The sequence below is a fragment of the Epinephelus fuscoguttatus genome, linkage group LG8, assembly GCF_011397635.1.
Source record: "Epinephelus fuscoguttatus linkage group LG8, E.fuscoguttatus.final_Chr_v1".
Taxonomy (NCBI): domain Eukaryota; kingdom Metazoa; phylum Chordata; class Actinopteri; order Perciformes; family Serranidae; genus Epinephelus; species Epinephelus fuscoguttatus.
Window position 1 is genome coordinate 17,302,215 of NC_064759.1, and position 15,630 is coordinate 17,317,844.

General features: G+C 40.5%; 1 protein-coding gene across 1 annotated transcript; it reads left to right on the forward strand.

Annotated features, from left to right (window-relative positions):
* Positions 1 to 7,047: 7,047 nt before the first annotated feature.
* trim35-28 (tripartite motif containing 35-28) lies at positions 7,048 to 15,545 on the forward strand. Its single transcript, XM_049584259.1, has 6 exons — positions 7,048 to 7,711; positions 9,395 to 9,490; positions 10,757 to 10,987; positions 11,095 to 11,117; positions 12,194 to 12,312; positions 13,939 to 15,545. The coding sequence occupies exons 1-6, from the start codon at positions 7,286 to 7,288 to the stop codon at positions 14,472 to 14,474; spliced, it is 1,431 nt and encodes a 476-aa protein (XP_049440216.1). The 5' UTR covers positions 7,048 to 7,285; the 3' UTR covers positions 14,475 to 15,545.
* Positions 15,546 to 15,630: the final 85 nt, after the last annotated feature.

Below are 15,630 nucleotides of genomic sequence, written 5' to 3' on the forward strand. Positions count from 1 at the left end.
CATTCCAAAAAAGTTGGGACAGGGGCAACAAAAGACCGGGAACGTTGTTGAATGCTCAAAAAATACCTGTTGGAACATTTCACAGGTGAACAGGTTAACTGGTAACAAATGATATTATCATTAATAAGTATGAAAGGGGCATCTTAGAAAGGCTCAGGTGTTCACAAGCAGGGATGGTGACTTTTTGAAGAACTGTGGGGGCAAACAGTCCAACAGTTAGAGAATTGCAAAGAATTTAGGGATTTCACCATCAACAATCTATAATATCAGCAAAAGATTCAGAGAATCCAGACAATTCTTTGCATTTAAGGGACAAGGCTGAGAACCAACACTGAATGGCTGTGACCTTTGACCCCTCAGATGGCACTGTATTCAAATCTGACTTGATTGTATAAAGGATAGTACGACATGGATTCAGGAGCACTTTGGAAAACCAGCCAGATACAGAAGTGCTGCTGACTTCTCTGGGCCCAACCTCATCTGAGATGGACTGACACAAAGTGGAAAAGTGTGTTGTGGTCTGATGAATCCACATTTCAAATTTTCAGAAATCATAGACATTGTGATGTCAAGGACGAGAGGATTAAGGACCATCCAGACTGTTGCCAGCTCAAGGTTCACATCTGTGAAGGGCTCTCTGTCCTTCTCTGGCGAGGAAATACAGTGTGGAGAGTTGGTGATCCACCAAGCTGGTCCATTTTCCACTGGAGACACTTGTAGCTTGTGCCGCCACACAGCTGGTGTGTCCCAGGCATTAAAAGCTGACTTGTGCTTTTTGTGGGGGTCAGGCTTGGTCAGGCTCAGGCTTAGTATTTTATGTGACGTTCTCAGACGGGCTGGGTCACATGGGTTGGTTTGGGTTGTAATGTTTTCAGCCCGTTGATAACTTCACGAGGCATGACTAGTTGATTTACAAAGGGTCAGTCTGTGAGTGAAGTATTCCTTTAAGAGAAGATGGATTGTTTATTACTGCCTCAAGCGAAGGAGTCCAAGTATCTCGGCATCTTGCTCAAGAGTGAGGGTAGAATGGAGCGTGAGGTGGTTCGGTGGTTTGGTGCGGCTTCTGCAGTGATGCAGGCGCTGCGCTGGACCGTCATGGTGAAGTGAGAGCTAAGCCGGAAGGCGAAGCTTTCGATTTACTGGTCCATCTGTGTCCCAACCCTCAGCTATGGTCATGAGCTCTGGGTAGTAACCGAAAGAATGAGGTCGCAGATACAAACAGCCGAAATGAGTTTCCTCCGTGGGGTGTCTGGGCTCAGCCTTAGAGATAGGGTAAGGAGCTTGGACATCCGGAGGGAGCTCGGAGTAGAGCCGCTGCTCCTTCACGCTGAAAGGGGTCAGTTGAGGTAGTTCGGACATCTGATCCGGATGCCTCCTGGGCGCCTCCTGTTAGGGGTGTTCCGGGCTCATCTCACTGGTAGGAGGCCCCGGGGCAGACCCAGAACACGCTGGAGGGATTATATATCTCATCTGGCCTGGGAAGGCCTTGGGGTCCCCCAGGAGGAGCTGGAAAGCGTTGCTGGGAAGAGGGACGTCTGGGGTGCTTTGCTTGGCCTGCTGCCCCCGTGAAGTGGATGAAAATGGATGGATGGATGGATGGATGGATGGATGGATGGATGGATTTTTAAATCACGGTTATCATCAACACCAGTATATCGTGACACCTTTATGTCCCATGTGGTTTTTGCTCCGATTTTTTTAACCTCTGCTTATAACAGCTGAAATCTTGTCGCCCTCAGTGGTCTTAAAAATGCTTCCTCCGATACCAGCGTTCAACTGAGGGTGGACAAGATGGGGGTGTTTCTGTGTCTGGGATGGGTGGGAGGTGTACTTTGTTGTCGTATTTAACATGCATTATTTTTAGTTACCACTTGTGTGTGGCCTCCCTATCTTTGTCCAGCCTTGAGCTACCTGTAAATTTATATTGTAATACTGAAACTGAATTTATTATTATTATTTTTAATCATTATGAATAGAGCATTGCCTACTGTGACCAAATACACCCACATATTAAAGGGGTAGCTGTCGGGTCTGGATCTTTGCCACTTTGTCACCTTACGCAATCCTATGTTTTATGATGAAAACATCACTATAGTTGAGATGCATCGTCAGTGTCATTGTCATTTTGGTTTCTGTGAAGCCTGTGCTCAATGTTTACAACACCCACATCAACATCACTAAACACCCCCCGCCCCAACTGTAAACCTCAGCACAGGGCGAAAAAAAAAAAACGATTAACATAGCTTCACTTGTAAAATGAGAGCACCCACCTCACCCTTAAGGGTTTCCTGTGTTAGATTTACCGCTGTCTTTACCAGTGCAGCATGTTTAGTTTTACATTGTGCGTAAGTGTTGTAATATTTCGTTTTTACATTATTGTGTAACTTCGATGTTTTTTATTGTGCGGTTGTTTGGCTAACTTTTTTTGTATGCTGCTATCTTGGCTAGCTTTTCCTTATAAAAGAGATTGTTGATCCCAACGGGACTTACCTGATTAAGTATGGGTTAAATAAAAAAAACTTAAGTGTGATTTTCACACAGATTGAGTGTGATTTTCTTCACAGGAAGAAACATACATGCTAAAGATATATGAAGGAAATGTAGCTTCTTTTGGACATTTGTGTCGACAGTGTGGGAAAACACTTTGTTTCAGGAATAAACTTAGCAATAACAAAGGGAATTTGTGGTCATACTTTTTGTAATGTGGTGCTATTTCTACATGTTGGAGCTGCACCAATGAAAAGCTCCATCCGACTACATCAGAGTGAAATAAAAGTCACACTGACCCATGACACACTACACATGGCAACCCATGCGTACTATGAAAAGTGTCTGTGGACGTGTGGGCGAGTAGTGAGACAATGTGCCCCTGTGCACAGATATGCAAAAGGCCCCAGCACTTCTCATACACTGGAGTAAGAAACATAGACTTTTTGTTCCTTTTTGCGTGCCTCTGTAGTTGTTATGCATCTTTGAGGTGGAAATGTGCTCTGTTCTTTGGAAGCTGGATTGTGGTAATGTGCTAACTGGCAAGTTAGTGTCAAGACGGTCTTCCAGTTTCCCTTTTTGAATGACTATTATAGACCACTGTTATTTCCTCTCACAAAGGCGCAGAATGTGCTAGTTGGCCATCAGCTGTTGTCTTTGTGGTGTGTTCATGTCCTAATTTTTGGCGGAGACATAGTGACATCAGGTGACACAGAAGGGGGGCTTTGTTGCCGCTAGTTCTCTGAAGTCGGTTTGGTGTGTCTGGACCTTTAATTTGAGTGAAGGGGCCCCTGACACTTTGAGTCCCTGGGCCTGTGCCCAAATACCATTCAGTAATCCATTAATGTGTAGGTAGGTGGGAAGAGGGGTTTAGAGATGTGAAACAAGTTGTGATGCAGACTCATGATGATTAAACGTGCTGGAAATCCATCGATATGAACTTATATGACACATAGAAATGAGGGGGATGTAAGAGAGAAGGTCTTTCTTTGATTCCTTTTTTTCCAGTCCTGTACAGATTTAAAGGGCATCTAAGTTGTGGTAAATAATATTAACAAATGATGGATACTGACTGCAGGCTACAACGTGCCCGCAGTGTCTTCATGCGATGACTGTCTCAGGTCCAAAGCAGCTGTCGTGCAATTAATCATGGCAACACTGAGCTACAATGTTTTGCTTTCTGTTTTAAATGTTTGTGTGTGTGTCTGCACTTAAAAGGAGAAGTGTGTAGGACTCAGTGGCATCTAGTGGTGAGGACTGCAGACTGTAACCAGATGAAACTTTTCCCATATGCCAAGCATGAACTCCTGGTTAATTAAGTTTCCTTTTGTATTCACTGTTCAGGAGGCTTTTATCGTGAGCTGAATTACCCGTAGAGTTCTCCTCCTCTCCAAAACAAACGGGCCAGGTGATTAAAACCAGTAAATACACTGAATAAAACAATTTCAAGTTAAAAATCAGGGGATCACTGATGCAGTTTGGAGTGTCACCGACAAGCCGCTAACCCGTCACCTGCTAATGTGCGCTCACCTCTCTGATAATTTCATATTCAGAGGGTTTCTACTGGGAGCTGAATTATCTGCAGAGGTCACTTCCTCTCCAAAACCAATTAACCTGGTGATTTAAACCACTAAAACTACCGAATGACGCAGTTTCACATCAACAAAATCTCTTCTTTTCTGACACTGATCCTCGTGGAGGGGCTGCTGAATGTGGTGGCTGTTGCAAAAACACAGATAGCCCTATCTAGATATCTAGAGCTACTGTAGAAGCATGATGGCGCAACACGGCAGACTTCATAGACAAGGACCCACTCCCTACGTAGATATAAATGGCTTATTCTAATGTAACAAAAATACAACGATTCTTATTTTTGGGTGAATATACACTAAAAAAACCTATTCATTACATTCTTTACATCCTACACACCAACACACGTCTTCCACGTATGATGTCATGATGAGCTTGAATACTGTCTGTTTCAGCAGTTTTAACTCTTGTCTCGTGAGGCATTTTATTGAGATTGGCCTAAGTCATTAGCAAATATATACAAATATAGAAATTATTGGTGAAGATACTAATGCAGTATGAAGATATGAGTGCATTTAACAAAGTTGTCTCTCCAGACACCATCCCCTTTATGGATTTATAGAAAATAACACAATGAAAAAAAGGAATAGAAAAGAGAAAAGCAAAACCAAAAAAGGGACAAAGAAAGAGCATTATCTTCTCTAAATATTGAATAAAAGGTTGCCAGATGACAGCAAATAAGTTTGCCTACTCATTTCTAATATATCTGATCCTCTCCACCTCAATAGTACTGACAAGATCATCAAGCTGCATTTTACATAAAGGGCGTTTTCCCCGACATCAGCAAGGTGATCAGTTTTTACTCCAGGAGGCTAACAGGTGATCACTAGTCACCATGTGGTGTCACATGATGGCACTGTGGCTCCATCTGTTGGATATCATAAAACATGAAAAATCTAAAAAGGTTTAAAAAAAAAATCATCCGTCCAAAATGAAAACAGTATTTTATTACAATAAAACAGCTAACACAAGATAAAGTAATGGTCCAGTTGGCACTCTCACACACTCTGCTATGTTGAAAGAGGAAGGCAGAAAGTTATCAGAAACATACTCATGATACAGCAAAGTGATACAGCAGCTGTTGAGTTATCTGGAACCTGCAGGAACACAAGTTGGCGTGGTCCTTCCTGTGCAAAATGTCAAGTAAACAGCCAAGTTCAGGGTCGTATTTATTTGTTTTTTCGACTACAGCTGAATAATATATTGTTTCTCCAGGACCTGTGAACAAAAACTGACAAAACATCAGACAAAACATTTTGAAAACTTAAATTAAATTTATATGGGTTAATCAAGTTTACATGGCTGACTGGCCCAGAGTTGGCCATGGCCTGTATGCTACCATTTTCTGAGACTGAGAGCCTGCCCATATATCAATATAGAAGATTTCATATTAAAGCAGGGCAGGTGGGCACAACAACATTTACAAACATTTGGCTGGCACTGCACCATCGTGGAGATTTAAGAAGCAGTCTCATTCTATCCTTATAGGTCACATAATGAGCAAACAATATAAAAACACAAAGCAATAGTTATGATATCATGTGCCATCCTGCTGTATTACAGACATTTTCAGTGCTTTTGTCACATAAAAAATATTAAAAATGATGCAGTGAGTCCATGTCAGCCACAATAATCCAGAATTAGTCATGACTGTTATCACACACACGTCCACTGAAGACAATACGGCACCAAGCAAACAGGTAGTGAAAGAACAGGGAAAGCATGGCAGAAGAGTTGGGTGATCTTTTTAATAAATAGTTAGGCTGCATTAATGATTTAATGAATTCATAACTGAACTGATGATATGTTCAAAATATCTGACACAACAAACTATCACAAGTAATTCAAGCTTTGGTTTTGTCTCACTTGGATTACTTTTCAGCAGTTTGTTCTGGTTTAATGATCAAATAATAGTTTTGATTTACTGAATTCTGAATTTAGCAAATAACACCAGTTTTCATACTTTTGATACGTTGCATGAATCATTGATATAAAGACTAAACAATTAAGGGGCCCAACACTTACCCCTGGGGACACCACAAGTAACATGTTGAACATTGATCACCAAGCCTCACAAACTGCCTTTTGTTTGACAAGTAAGGCCTCACCCAATCTAACGCTTTACCACTGATGCCATACCGCTGTGGTTTATTGAATGATATATCATAGTGTATTTTTATGTCTATAAATATTCCATATTTCCTCAACTGAATCTATTAATGCTACTATGCATTAATAGATTTTTAAGCATTACTTGAAAAGAAACTTTATTAATTAATAGCATTATTTGGTGTGTAAATGTGTTATGGACTTTCTTTTCTATTTTATGTTAAATTATATTATTTATCTGTTAGATTACGATGGATTCCGTCACAGACGATTTATTTAGGGTTTTTTAGGTGTGTGTATGTGTGTGTGTGTTATGTAAACTATGTCAACTGTTAGTGTTTCTTTTACAGTGCGCATTATGACGTGTTATTAAGTGTATTGTGGAGTGTGAATGCATGGTTTGTATTGTCACTATGTAACTGTGTAGACCCCAAAAGTCTTACAAACTGATAAATGGATTTAACAATTTAAAAAACAAACAAACACGACTGTCCCATTTTACCTGAACGTGTCATCAAAGTGAAGCAGGGGTTCTTGCAATGTTTGTGGGTCCAACATTTAAAAATTATTTTATCTGGCAACATATTTTCTTTATAGAAATACAGCAGAGATCCATGACATGTTTTAAAAGTAACACTCGAGGTGGTTTTCTTGGTGATCTAACTTTAAGTGTCCCAAACTGCCTGACTTCACCTTGTGTACTTTAATATAGCAGAGAGAGCGTCCCTGTCTTTATCAGGTGTGCAGACAGGTGCAGATGTGCAAACCTCCACAGCAAGAACTGACTGTAATCATTTCTGTTACAACCTCCAGATCCACTAGAGGGCAGTGCTGTATAAACCTCCAACATGCTTACTGTCTGACACCGAAGAAAGACGGAAATGGAGTTGGTGGAACAGTCACGAAGTGGGTGCGCACTGTGACAGAGCAGTGTGTTTTCTACTTTATAAACCTGTTCTCGGTATTATTTTTATTTTTATTTGCGTTACCAAACAGGTGAAGGCTTGACACATCACTCGGAGCCAGGTTAGTGCTTATTATACGTCAGTTTGGGGTTTTAGTGAATACCGAAAGGAAACTGAAGCGGGCCCGTGAAGCCATGGCTGACAGTATGGATGAAGAGATGCCGGAAGAGACTTTGCCCATGCAGCAGGACCTGACCTGTCCCGTGTGTCAGGGCGTGTTCCGGGACCCCGTGCTGCTGCCGTGTACCCACACCTTCTGTCGGGAGTGTCTGCAGAGGAGTTTTCAGTTTAACAGAAAGTGTCCCGTCTGCAGGGAAGTGTTCAAGGAAGAGGACCCAATCGCCAACCGCGCGCTCAGCAGCGCGTGCGAGACCTTCCTCAAAGAGTCGAGTTTGCGTACGAACCGGAAACGGCCCACCAATGAGAACAACTGTAGGCTGCACCTGAAGCCGCTGGAGCTGTACTGTGAGAAGGATGAGGAGCCCGTGTGTGTGGACTGTGTGACTCTACACAACACACATAAGCTGTGGTCAGTGAGAGACGGGGCACCCATGTGTAAGGTAAAGCTCTCACACCAGGTGTCGAGTGTGTGTGTGTTCCCTTAATAAAATCATGTTTTCCTTGATTATCCCATAACCAACAAAGGCCATAATGTGACAATAATGTACTTCAATAACATAGCTATTTTTCACATTTGCCCAATTAGAGTAAAGGTTTCACAAATCTGAAACTCTGTGTAAAAGGTCTGGTCCAGTGTGATCTAGGTCTGAAAAAGCAGTGTATCTTCCATTTTTTTTTTTTTTTTTCACAAGTAGAAGATAGGTTTCATAAATCTGAAAATCTTTTTTTTTTATTAGGGATAGACAGGTGACAATAATACATAATTACAACTGCCATTCTCCTTTTTTTTGTAAACAAGTCAGGAACAATGAACAATGTCTCTGCATTAAAAGATGATAGCTATAAATAATGAAACTGTATTTTCCAAACAAGACAACAGAATGCAATGAGTACAAAGTTTGGTTGTAAATAAACAATCGAAGTAAGTCAGGAAAAAATAAGTAAATAAAAATCAATTCAAGAAATATATACACATATATCCTCCCGTCCTCCTGACTTAGACCTGTTATTCTCGTTTATGGACACTGTTTTGTGCCATCTATAGTGGTAGTAAGAGCACAATACACTAATCCATAGAAAAACAAGATGGCAGCCATCTCTGCCATGTCAGTCTGCAGCCAGTCCCAACACGGATATAGACAAGGCACAAATCCTGATCATATTTTAAGGTTGAAACGTGTTTATTTATGATTAATAATGTTTGTAGTTTGATATGGCAACAAATGTGACCAATTTTAACAACAGTAACAAGATAAGACGCTGTTAATTAGAAGGTACTCGTTTGAGGATATTGGGACTTTATTGAAACTTCTGGAAGTCACTAACTTTTTAGATAGCGTGACATTTCATTTTTATAGTGTCGTAAGTAAAAAAGTGGTCTGTGGACTAAATGTGTTATAAAACTGTGTTAGACCAAAATATTGGAAAAGTTGTACTTTAGGTGAAAAGAAAAAGGAATCAGCTACGTTTTGATATAACATTTGAAAGTCTGTGATGAATGATGGTTTGCTGGCTTTTAACACTGTGCCAACCGACCCTGTGGTGGGGCCGGTTGGCACCAGTGCACAACATGTGTTTAACCACAAATGACCTCATTTAAGAAAACAATTGTGTACATGTAAACATATTTATTTATAGCTGAGACCTTAACTTTTAATTTATTGCTGGTTAGAATTGGGCTTTGGCGGTGGCTATTTTTTCGTACCTACATATGCCTTCCTGAAACGGTATACAGTCTACTGCGATATTAGTGTGCGGCTAACACCAACCCCCCAGCCCCACTTCATGTCCACAGTGAAAATTCATCCTGTGTAAATGCAGGTCACTGATTTTCAGTAGTGCAGAAATCATGGGTTTGATAAAATTACAGTTACTTTAGGTTTATTATAGGATTGTTATAACTGTAGAGTCTATATTGGCAGTGACTTCTATAGGCAGCAGCTATTTTTGACTTAACAAAATAGGAAAAACACAAGAAGAAGATGATGAGGATACCTTGTTGGATTCCCAATCTGGATACAGGTTCAGAGAACACAGACTTCAGCACAACACCAGTCTCTAGCCTTGAACACCTTTGACGCTTTTTTCTTTTGGTTACATCATGTTCTTTTTTTACCCTGCAGAATGAGCTGAACTTCAAAGTCCAGATTTTTGAAAAGAAAGTGGAGTCATACAAGAAAATGACCCGTAAACTGAGCAACACGGTGGAGTTCATCAAGGTAAAGTTACTCTCCTGTCTCACGGTGTTCAAATGACATCTATCTGTGTATAATCATTAAACTAGTTTATCATTATACAAGTTGTAAAACTGGTCCTTTGCCGTCAGACATTTTCAGGCCTTGAACCCAAATACCCCCCCGCCCCGCCTTTTCAGCCCCACCAAGACTGCTCTGTATTAGATCTTGACCTTTGACCTCTGTGGAGGAAAAAGCTCCCCACAGGGATCTATTACATAAAGTGCCCCAAAAATATGCATACTGCTGGATATTTGAAGGAGTTCTTCCCTTACAGATTGAGAGACAGAAATAGAAAACGTTCACATTACAAGGCTTCTTGCTTAATTCCAGTATTTTTCCCGCAGATCAGATCTGTCAGGCCGAGACTGTTCACATTTATGTTTCAAGTGACCCATATCTGACATCAGTGTGAACAGAACTCTCCATTCAATCCAATGTACCCCAAAACTCAGGGAAAAAAACGACTTCTGACACGGAAAAGTAGAATGGAACAGTCATTAAAGTTGGAATTTCAAGTCAGAAACATCGGGCAAAATCCACCAAGCCCAAGTTGGTGACATAAACAGACCTGCGATCATAGCAACATGGTGGTTCACACAGTGAACCAAAAGCAGAATCACCTTCTCATCACTTTTTAGCAACCGCTGCTAGTAGTCCTGTGGAGAGAGGTTTGGGTGAGGAAGAGGAGTCAGGGATGGTGGGGCCACAATGTAGGGAGTTTCACAGAGGAACAGTTCCTCCAAGACTTGGGGCTTTCTGGAGTTACATTTCCATATCTCTGTCGACACTTTAAGGCTGTCACAGCAGGACTCACTTACGACAGTCTTCCATTTTTGTTCTTCTTTGGTTTCAACACATTGCTCCAACACTCTATGGTGGGTGCTCTGCGCCTGCACATCTAAGTATGATGTGGAGAAAGCATGGATGTTTTGGAAAAACACACATCAATTCCCAGTTCTCACAGCGGTCGTGTGGCGAGTGGTCAGATTATCGGATTTAGGACAGTGGGCCGGATCTGATCGGAGAAAATCTGATCTGTGTCACATGAGAGCAAAACAAAGTCGCGTTTGGTCTACATTTGCTTATAATGTGAACGAAGCTATATTGTTCTGCAGTACATGCATGATACTCAAGTACACACATACAGTGCAATGAGACTACAATACATGTAACACACCAGAGACTACCCATATCTTCATTCACACTTGTATTTGCGCTCTAAATGTAAACTCTCTTCTCTTAACGCAGTATCAAGCGGGGCAGGCAGAGAAGCAGATCAAGGCAGAGTTTGAGAGGCTCCACAAGGTGCTCGTCACAGAGGAAGCTCTGCGTCTCAAAGCCCTGGCTGCAGAGGAGGAGCAGAAGATTGCTGCCGTAAAGGAGCTGATTGAAAACACAAACAAGGACATTGAAACTCTGACCAAGATCAGTGATACTCTGAAGAGAGAGATGGGCAACGAGGATCTGCCCTTCCTGCGGGTAAGACAAGGCAGCTCTTCCCCACAGTTGTAAGACTGCACCTGTGTTTGTCTCTGATGTCTAAAAAACAATTTAGCTAATCTCAATTACTCTTTTTTGTGTTTTAGAATTTCCAGAAGTTAAAGAGAGAGTAAGTAACTGCAAACTAACTGTGGCAATAACTATAAAATCTCAATGGCTGCGTTTCATTAGCTGTTCAGCAAGCCCTCCTTGACTTCCCCTCGGCACCTGCCGTCCTACCGCCATCATAAATGTCGTGCCATTTGACTAAAGGCATTCAAGTGAACTTGTTGAGATCGACCCAGAGAGGGGTGTGGGAGCGAATCAACAACCATGGTCACTATAGAGATGTTTATCACCCACAATGCATTGCAGTTATGCATTTAAAACAAAAAATGTCTTCCTAGTTAGGTGACAGTAAAACTCAGGTTGCTTACCACCGAAGGAGAAGATGACTAAATTGGAAAATTAATTAAATAATAAATAAAATTAAATAAATGTAATATCTGGCATGCTTTTCAGTTCTGGTCTCTGCAGGTTGGCTCGTTGAATTAGCAGAATCTCATTGATAGTTTCATATTTTACTGAAAAATGTCATGTCACTAATTGCAGTTAATATTTACTTAGATTATTGTACTGTTCTGCTTGTGTGATTTCATTATTGCCAACATTATCTGTAAACTGTAAAAGAATTGCTATTTTGCAAAACATCATAAATCTGTAATCATGATACAGATCACAAACAGAAATTTTTACATCAGGAACTGATGCAGCTAATTACAAAGTGCCGACATATTGCAGTGCAGCTATTAGCAGAAGACGACTTCACCTCATTGAAATGAGTCTGCAGGTGCTTCTGATAATTTGTAAAAGGCAGTATAGCGCTGATCCTATAACTGCTAGTTTGGGCTGAAAGTGTATAAGGGCAGCTGCACTCTGTTTCCATCCCACATGTGACGTATGCTGTTATGTAATTCAAAGGGCTGAGGGGAAGTCAATGAGAGGAAGTGTAACCACTAATAAAACGCAGTGTAAATCTACATGTGTAAATGTTTAATGCAAAGTAGACTGAAAAGTACATTTTACCATACATTTACATTTTTTGCATAGTTACACATTTTCTGCTCTTTAAACCAGGTTTCTGCTGCGTTTTGTAGATTATCAAATGTCTGTTTTTAACTTCACATATTGCCATCTTTGCTGTAGAGCCCAGTGGACTCAGGACGATCCTTGTCTCCCTAACGACTCTCTTTTGAACATGGGCAAGCATGTCGGTTCTCTGAGCTTCAACATCTGGAAGAACATGCAGGCCCATGTCAGATATAGTGAGTACATTACACTGTCAGAGTTGAAAATGGCCTGTGGTGTTAAGGATTGTGAGTTTGTACTGGACCAATTTGGGTTTGTCTGTTTAATGTTGATAGGAAACAAGAAAAAGCGTTTTTAAAGAGCTGGCTAATGTCTGTTAAAATTGCATTGGTGTATATGAAACATTGGTCCAGGGGAGCTCTGGCTTGAATAATGTCACAAAATACCATATTCTTCAGGCTCCAATCATTACATGACTTTAAATATTTTGTTAGTATACTCAACAAATGTTACTGTTATTTATTTATTCATTCATTTTTCAACCGTTTTCAGGCATTAACACACATCTTGGAGCAAATCCATGAAGTAGTTACACTCTACTGGTATGGAGTTCAAATGACCTTATTGCCTCCCATAGTTCTTCTAGCTCCGGATCTCGTTGCCATAATGTGGCAGCATCTCGCTCCATCCATATTAACCATTTGAAGCCTGTGCAGATTGGCTTGATTTCTTTAAGAAAACATGGGAAGAAAACAATGAGCAACGAAAAAAGAAATGACCCCCCACAAAAAATTTCAAGAAATCAGTAAAAAGAGAAAATTAAAAACAAGAAAATTAGTGAAACAAACAAGGAAACGACCCGCAAAAAATGCTTTAAAAATTTACAATAATTCTGTAATATAATTTTAATTATTTGATGATAATAATTATTATTAATATAATTTTTCCTTACTTTTTTCACAATTGTTCAACTTTAGAAATAATTTTATAAATCTATTAATTTTTTGCACTTTGTGGGACCTTTCTTACCAAGTTACTCACTGCATTTTTCCCATGTTATTGATAGAAGTCGCACCAAATTGCTCAAGGTTCAAAGGTTTAAATAATTGCGAAAGGCATCTGAAAGCAGCATGAGAAAGGTGATTTCGCTCCAGGCTTCAAAAGGCTAACTCCACAAATTCTTCTAACCAACTGTTAAGGTTAAAACACTTTTTTTGCCATTCGGCTGTGGAGACAGGGCTCTGTATGTCATTCTCCCAGCAAAGCTGTGAATTACTATGCTAATTTTAACAACATAGTATCTTTGGCTTCTTTATGATTTTATCCCAATCCTCCTGCAGAACTTGATAATCCAGTTATTAATTTCTCATGCAGAATTGCGAATTTAGTCCATAAAAGGCTTAAAATTACAGGAATCTCTCTCCCATCTTGTCCTCTCTGGCATATTCTTCTATTTCTAGCAGGAGGCAAACCATTAGTCAGCACAGGGAGGCAGGATTCCAGCGTTAATTCTTTGGGAGACATAATCAGGGAGAAGAAAAGAGTTCCATATAATAATTTAAAAGAAGAGCACAACTTAAATGATTCCTCCTTCCTGCCTTACCAACAACTATATTTCATATTGAGATATCTAAAATCCATAAAGGAGAGTCAGTGGCGACTCGGAAGGATGTAGATGACAGGCAATGGGACTGGGTTGCCAAAAAAAGAACTGGTCTCCAGTATATAGTATAGTAAATCCTGGGGTGTACTCCAGTATATAGACTCATAAACTAACTATATAGATTTTTGAGCCTCAGCACAGCTCCTAGTAACAAATTTTACTGTTATAATATAGTTGTCTTCTTTCGTTCTGTGTGCAGATCCAGTGGTGTTGAACCCAAACTCAGCCTCTCCATGGCTTTCTATCAACGCAGACCTGTCCAGTGTGAAGGAGAGCTCCGAGCGCCTGACCACCCCAGACAACCCGGAGCGCTTTGATCCCTGCGTCTTTGTCGTCGGTGCTGAAGGTTACACCTCCGGGAAACACAAATGGGATGTTATTGTTGGTGACAACCCCAAGTGGATTGTGGGCGTGTGCAAGGAGTCAGTGCCCCGAAAGAAGAAGTTCACGGTCTCTACGAACCGTGGTGTGTGGTCCATAGGACTGAGCAAAGGGGTCTACACTGTCTCGACACCTGAGCGTACAGAGGTGCAGGTGCAGCAGCGCCCTGAAAGGATCCGTATTAAGCTGAATATAGATAAGGGAGAGGTATCATTTTGGGACGGGGGAGCAGCAAAGCACCTTGTCACTTTAACACACAAGTTTGATGAGAGGATGTATCCTATTTTCGGCCCTGGGCTCCATAGTACACCTATGATTGTGGCTCCAGCAAAAATAGCTGTACACACCTCATGATGGGCCAGTGTACTGCAGAGGGATAGTTGTTGACCTAACGGAGCTTTTTTAAAAAACAAGATGAACAACACTTCAATCAGGGGTGAATTACAAGTTAATGTAGTAAATAAAAGATTAAAATCTGCCATTGAGGAGAGATGAAACAACATTTAGGAAGACGAACAGGCATGGGATCATTAAAGAATATTAAAGACACAATACACTGATTGAAAACCTCACAAAAGTTCAGTTTTTAAGACAGACTGGGGCTAACTTTAAATTTAGCATAAGGAACTTGTGTCAGAAAAAAATGTCATAAAGAAATTCAGTTTATTAAAAGGCTTGCAGCTGCATGATGCATACTGCTGGATACTGACGGCCTACAGGAATCTGCAGCAACTGAGATGTGATGGTTTTCTCAGCCTGCAGAGGATGATGGAGTCCAAAGTTTTTAGATGTGCCTTAGCTGGAGGAAACTGGATTGACCGGGCTTTACTCACTTTATTACGGAGAGACAGACCAGAATTTAAAAAAGTGACCAATACTGATAAACAGTCTCTCTTGATTTGTCATCATGCTGGAGGAAATCTGTGACATCCTTAATCATTAATATGCGAGTAGTGAATAAAGAAAAGAGTGTGAACATAATTGAAGTTGCTTGCTTCAGTAGGTCATGGGGCTGTCGTGGTAGTAGCTATATTATCTTTACATTTTCAGCAATTTCAGTTCTATCAGGAATGAATTGAATGGAGTGCCTTTATGCTCGGGAAATCTTTTAAGCATTGTATTTTTATATGATTTTGTTGATTCTGCTCAAATGTAGTGATCTAACATTTTTGTATTTGATTGCTTTTCATTGCACACTACACAAAGTTGTATTGCTCGGCAGGACACAGCTGAGGCAAGACTTTGAGGGTGGATGTATGACTATTACTACTGCTCTGGTATGCAGAAATCTGAATTTGCTGTCTCCAGATGAGCACTTGATTGATAAACATTATGCATATTGATGTGGTGAGATTGCATACAGGTAAAGGATGTGACAAACTTTTTTTTTTTTTGAACCATATATTAAAATATAATAAAAATGCACTGGTGGTTTATACATTACTGTCTCTGTGTGGTTCATATCCAGATGTTTAAACGTTGTTTCTCATCTCCACTGGATGGCAGTGGT